General features: G+C 53.9%; 1 protein-coding gene across 1 annotated transcript; it reads left to right on the top strand.

Moving 5' to 3' along the window:
* The first annotated feature begins 1,530 nt into the window (after positions 1 to 1,530).
* On the top strand, positions 1,531 to 3,357 carry VPS37C (vacuolar protein sorting 37 homolog C (S. cerevisiae)). The gene is made up of 4 exons (XM_009705340.1): positions 1,531 to 1,623; positions 1,701 to 1,872; positions 2,261 to 2,343; positions 2,614 to 3,357. The coding sequence occupies exons 1-4, from the start codon at positions 1,531 to 1,533 to the stop codon at positions 3,355 to 3,357; spliced, it is 1,092 nt and encodes a 363-aa protein (XP_009703642.1).
* Positions 3,358 to 5,528: the final 2,171 nt, after the last annotated feature.

The raw sequence follows: 5,528 nt of genomic DNA, 5'->3' as shown, positions 1-5,528 counted from the left end.
GCAGTCCTGCGGGCAGCCCCTCGCCGGTGCTCCCAGCCTTTTCGAGCCACGGGGACCCCTGCCTTGCCCCTCGGAGAGGCCAAGTGGCTCCTTGCTGGCTGCGTCTTACGGGAACGCTGCTAAAAACCGGTGAGATCCGTGAGGCCAGAGCCCGTACCCCGTGCTGGTGCCTGGCCAGAGCTGGGGCAGTGCCCAGCTCTTTGCATCCACTCTCCTGGGGGCTGTTGAGACACTTCCCACAGACCATCCATGACCTCTGCGCCTGCACAGCAGCGGGGATTGAGCTTTCCATTTGCCACTATTCCTGCTCTTTTCCCTCTTGTGTTCTGTGAACCTCATTAATAACAAAAAAACCCCCAGAATTTTATTTCTGTTTGCAGAGCGATGAAGTTATGTACACACGTATGTAGTAGGGGAGCTCATTTCCCGGCTTTTATGTGGTTGTTACTCGGACAAGTTTGGCTGGATCTTGGGTGAAGAGATTTGGTAACCCTGAGCCTTACCTTGTCATTCTGTGTTACGTGCAGAGACTGACGCAACGTTCCCAGAGCGATTCGTTGGGATGTTTCGCCCGGGTGAAAGGTAGAAGAGCCACGAGCAATTAGGACAACACTGAAATCCCCATCAGCTGTTTGGTATGTCCCTTTCCCTCTCGGTGGGACTGCACTGCTCCTGTGTTTCTCGCCTCTTTTTTAGTGTGTTCCTGCATTATTGCATCCCACCTCTTAGAACCTGTGACACGAACGTCTGATATTTGCTAAATATTATCAGACAGCCTGGATTACTTGGAATAAGTCATGGATGTAGTGCAGAAAATCCATTATTTCCCTACTTATAGTAATATTTCACTGATTTTTAAAATCACAAGTATTGTATCAAGTTCACCACATAGGAATAATGCCATCACTCAGTGTTTTCTAAGGTTAGCAGCAACAAGCGAGGGAAGCGATGGCACCACATAACTAGAAAGGAAAAGAGATAAAAAGAAAATGCATCAAATGAGATGGGAGCTGAGGAACTGGAGAGGTGGCGAGGTACAGGAAGACACGGGTGGCAATGGTGGTCCCACCAGTGACTGTGGGCCGTGGGCACGGTCGGATGCGAGCAGATCCAGGAGGTTTGCTCAGCAGAACGGGAATCTGGAATGGGACGGTGCGCTGAGAGCCAGCTGGAGCTTGAGAGTCAGGGTGACGTCGCCCTGCTATCGAGTGGCTGTGAGTAGGTGTTTCCTTGACAAAACCGTCTGGCACACGCCAGTAATCCTTCCAAATATACTGTGAAAAGGAAAAAAGTCAGTTGCCAAAGCCGGAATGAGCAGATATGTTCTGTTTTCCTTCTCACTCTGCCTTCGGTCTCGCTGATTCTTTGTAGCACAGGGGAACCTCTCTGGTGTAGCTGTTTCAAGCAGTTCAGCCAAAGCTGGTTTTAAATCCGTAATAGGATTAGTACCTATTTGCAGTTGGCTGGAGAAAACCTTGTCTTATTTAACTTCTTTTCTCCATCCTAGGAGTCTGCAGCTCCTCTGGGAGGATGGACACGCTAAGGAACCGGACGGTGGAGGAGCTCCAGGAGCTGCAGGAAAATGCAGAGGAGATTGAGCGCCTGGCCCTGGAGTCCCAGGAGGTACGTGCGGACGGCGTGACACCGGCTGGCCTTCGTTAGCGCCTCGCCCACGGTGACTGTTCCGTCTCCTTCTGCAGGTTCAGGAGCTGCAGCTGGAAAGGGAGATGGCCCTGGCTGCCAACCGGAGCTTGGCTGAGCAGAACCTGAAGTTCCAGGCGCCGCTGGAGACGGGGCGCACCGACCTCTCTAACAAATACGAAGAGCTGCAGAAGCTGGCTGAGCGGTGTAAAGAGCAAAAGGCAAAACTGGGTGAGCGTTTGCAAGCCTTGCACACTTTCCGATGGAGTCACGTGGGCTGTAGTTAATGCAACATCCTTCCCTTTTGCTTCTGCCTACCTTGGCCATACTGAGCAGAGAAACTCTTTAGGGTGGTGGCAGAAAGGACTCTGCTGCCTATAAAATCGACGTTCTGCAGTTTCCTGATCAAACTCAGTCGGACAGATCAAGGACGCTATCCCAGCAAAAAACCCTTCTAGCGTAGCAGTGGCTGAGGGTCTTCCGTCTTCTGATTTTCTCCTTGCATCAACAGTTTCCGAGGCAGGAAGGCACTCCTGTGAGAGTGCAACAGAGCTGCGCGCTAATGATTTTTCCGTTTTGTGTTTGATGTTTTACTCTGCTGCTCCCTTTGCTTCTCCAGAAAAATTTTCGGCAGCGATGCATCCTCAGACCTTGCTGGATCTCCTGCAGGTGGAAAGCCAGAAAATTGAAGAGGAGTCTGAGGTGAGCTTAAGATTTAAATCCATTAGCAATTCAAGTGATTAGTGCTCAAAGACTTGCAATTACACTCCCAAGCTTAATCCCTTAAATCAAGGATTATCTCTTTGTAGTTTGGCATTCTTGCTCCCCAAAATTGGATTGTCCTTTGTTTGCTTGTGTGTGGTGCAACGGTCCTCTGTGTGTCTCCGAGAGAGAGATGTACGTCCTAAGCTGGGCTGGGGGAAGAAGAGTAGAGGGATGCAGTGCTGAACCCGAGGCTGTCTTCTCTTCCAGAAAATGGCCGAGAAGTTCCTGGAGGGCGAGGTTCCCCTGGAGACGTTTCTCGAGCAGTTTTCCGTGATGAGGAAGTTGTCCCACTTGCGCCGGGTCAGAGTTGAAAAGCTGCAGGAGATTCTGAGGAAGTCGGAAGCGTCGCAGGAGCCCAGCAAGGACTCTCAGCAGCAGCCACCTCCTCGCGTCCCTGGGCCCGCGGCCCCGCCGAAGCCACAGCCCTTCCCTCCAGGGGCTCCTTCCTTCCCATTGCCCTACAGCCCAGCCACAAGCATGCCCGTTGGCCCCACAGCCCATGGAGCTCTCCCTCCTGCTCCTTTCTCTGGCTCCCCGGTCACCGTGGGACACGTTGCTTCCCCTCAGCCGAGCACTCAGCCCACGTTTCACTATAAACCTCCTCCAGGTCCTGCATACCCACCAGCGCAGGCTGCCGACTCGGCGCCGGGGTATCCCAAACCCCCCTCGGGAGGTTCGACTCCAGCGCAGGGCTATTCCTGGTCTCCATCCAGGGCCCCGCCTCAGCCCCCACCGTTTCCTGGCTCTCATCCCTCTCCTCCGCCACCCAGACCCGGGTACCCTCCCTACTTCCCCCCTGGGGCAGGGAGACCGCAGTGCCCCTACCCGACCCAGCCCCCTCTCCCTGGTTTCCCAATCCCCCCGCCACCTCCCTATCCTCCTGGAGCACCCCCACCCTTTGGGTACCCCCCTCCTCCAAAACCTCAGCACCCTGCTTGGCCCGGCTACTAAATCAGGACTCCTGGGGAGCGTCCTCTGCTGCTCCCTCCTCTTTTTGTGGACTGAGGAAGACGAGCAAACCAAGAGCATTACTCTTTGACCCATCGGTGTGAAAGCATTACGCAGGATAAGAGACAGTAGCAGCTCCGGAGGTCGAGCAGGCTGATGCTGTCCGTGCCGGCTGCGCCCAGTTTGTGGCGATCGCTGGTGGGTTGAAATGGCCGCTTCCAAATCGGCTCGTCCAGGTTCTGGTGGGAAAGCCAGGTTGTGGTTGAGCGAGGAGAGTCTGTCCCGTGTGCGCCTGTCGTTTGCTGTGTGCGTAACAGATGTCGTATCGTAATTCTAAGCCTTTTCACAGGTGTTGCAAAAAAACACAGCGGGAATCTCTTGACAGTATTTCCGACACAAAATACTCACTGCTTTCCAAGGACCTTCCTGGAAGCGAGAGGCAGAGCCAGCCCAGCTCGCAGGTGATTCGTAACTGGTTGTAGGCGTGTGCGCCTGTCGTTTGCTGTGTGCGTAACAGATGTCGTATCGTAATTCTAAGCCTTTTCACAGGTGTTGCAAAAAAACACAGCGGGAATCTCTTGACAGTATTTCCGACACAAAATACTCACTGCTTTCCAAGGACCTTCCTGGAAGCGAGAGGCAGAGCCAGCCCAGCTCGCAGGTGATTCGTAACTGGTTGTAGGAGGGGGAAGCAGGTAGCTTGCCCTGTGGGTGGGCCGGGCCTTGAGATCTCTCTGTGGTTTTTTATGCTGGTGTGGGATAACTTCCATGCCGGCTCTGCTCCGGCCCTTCCCAGCCAGCTGGGAGGTCAGGCTTTCCCCAGCATGGCCTCCGCCAGCGCGGTGAGCACCAGCGTGCTCCAAAGCCGAGGCTGTTCCCAATTCTGTTGGGTTCAGATGCTCCCAGCTCACCGGGGAGCAAAAACCTCTTTACCGCTGCTGCTTTTGTCCAGCACAGGAGCCTTTCGCAGCCCCTCACCAAGGGCACGAAGGCTCTGGTAGCTCCCCAGAGTTCAATACATGGATATTATCCGTGGTTTTGAAGTAAACTGGGCTGGCGCGGTGTCTGGGGCTGTTGCTGCTTTGAGGGCACGTGTCTCGGGTCACGGGGAGGAGTGGGAGTCGGTGCCTCCTGCCCAGCTCCATGAAACGCTGGGGCTCGGCAACCTCCTGTATACCTGACCTCTCCCGCGGCGCCTGGGGGAACGGGGCGGTTATTTGGGGTGCTACAGGCTCTGGCCTTCCTCCCATCCCCCTTCTCAGGAAACACTAGGTAACGGAGGGAGCGACAAGTTAACATTAATGGAAATGGGATTTGCTTTGCTCAGCACTTTATCCTACAACTCCTGCCTGTATCCCTGTAAGTTATTTATAAGGAAAGATTACTAATGGACTAGAACAAGACAAATGCTTGTGGGGTTTGATGGAAACAATTCCATATCTGTGGTTAATTACAGTAATAAAACTTGATGAATTGCATGCGGGGCCACAGCAGTGGTTGCTTTCAGAAATGAACGGGGCATCCAGCTGACACTTTCTATCGATCTTTTTATGCCCTCCTGGCGTCCTTACGCCAACATCCTCTTGATTTTGTCCATAAACCCTTTCACCCTCTCGCAGGACCATCTTCTTCAAACTCATCTTTCCTGCTTTCTTGTCTTCATCTTTCCTAAGGGGCCCGTTTGCGTGGGGCATTTCCGCATCAGCCCGCCTCTCCCCTCTGGCACCGTTTCTCGCTCGTCCCCCCGTGCTGGCGTTGTCCCGCGTTTTCCCTCCCCGGCTGGGAGGTTGCTGGTCTAAGGAACGGCACTGGTAGTGTAAGAAGGAAGAGAACAAGAAGTAATTACTAGAAAAAACAATTTTATTACCACAGTTACTGCTTATTAAATATCTCAGTCTTGTTCTCAGTATTTCTACCCTCCCCGTGCTCCTGGCATCCGTGCTTTGCTTTATCCATCTGCCCGAATCTCACGCCATCCCACGCAAACGCAGCCCAGCGCCTGTCTTCGCCGCTTGGGAGCCCGGCAGCCGCGGGTCTCGCAGTCTCTCTCACAAAGCTCAGCACCCCGGGATGGGAGCGCCTGGCAGGCAGCAGCCGATTTCGCTTTCAGCCTGGCCCAGGTGGGAGGAGGAGTGTGGTTATATCCCAGTTTTGAGAGACGGAGAAGCTGGCAA

This window comes from Cariama cristata, unplaced genomic scaffold (genome assembly GCF_000690535.1).
Source record: "Cariama cristata isolate BGI_N322 unplaced genomic scaffold, ASM69053v1 scaffold29528, whole genome shotgun sequence".
Classification (NCBI taxonomy): Eukaryota; Metazoa; Chordata; class Aves; order Cariamiformes; family Cariamidae; genus Cariama; species Cariama cristata.
This window is presented reverse-complemented; position numbering and strand designations above follow the sequence as displayed.

What these genes read in the sequence shown, in the direction of transcription:
- VPS37C (XM_009705340.1), top strand. Translation starts at nt 1,531, where the DNA reads ATGGACACGCTAAGGAACCGGACGGTGGAGGAGCTCCAGGAGCTGCAG. An exon ending in AGAGCAAAAGGCAAAACTGG is followed by an intron (nt 1,873 to 2,260) that starts GTGAGCGTTTGC and finishes TTGCTTCTCCAG; the next exon opens with AAAAATTTTCGGCAGCGATG. An exon ending in AAATTGAAGAGGAGTCTGAG is followed by an intron (nt 2,344 to 2,613) that starts GTGAGCTTAAGA and finishes CTTCTCTTCCAG; the next exon opens with AAAATGGCCGAGAAGTTCCT.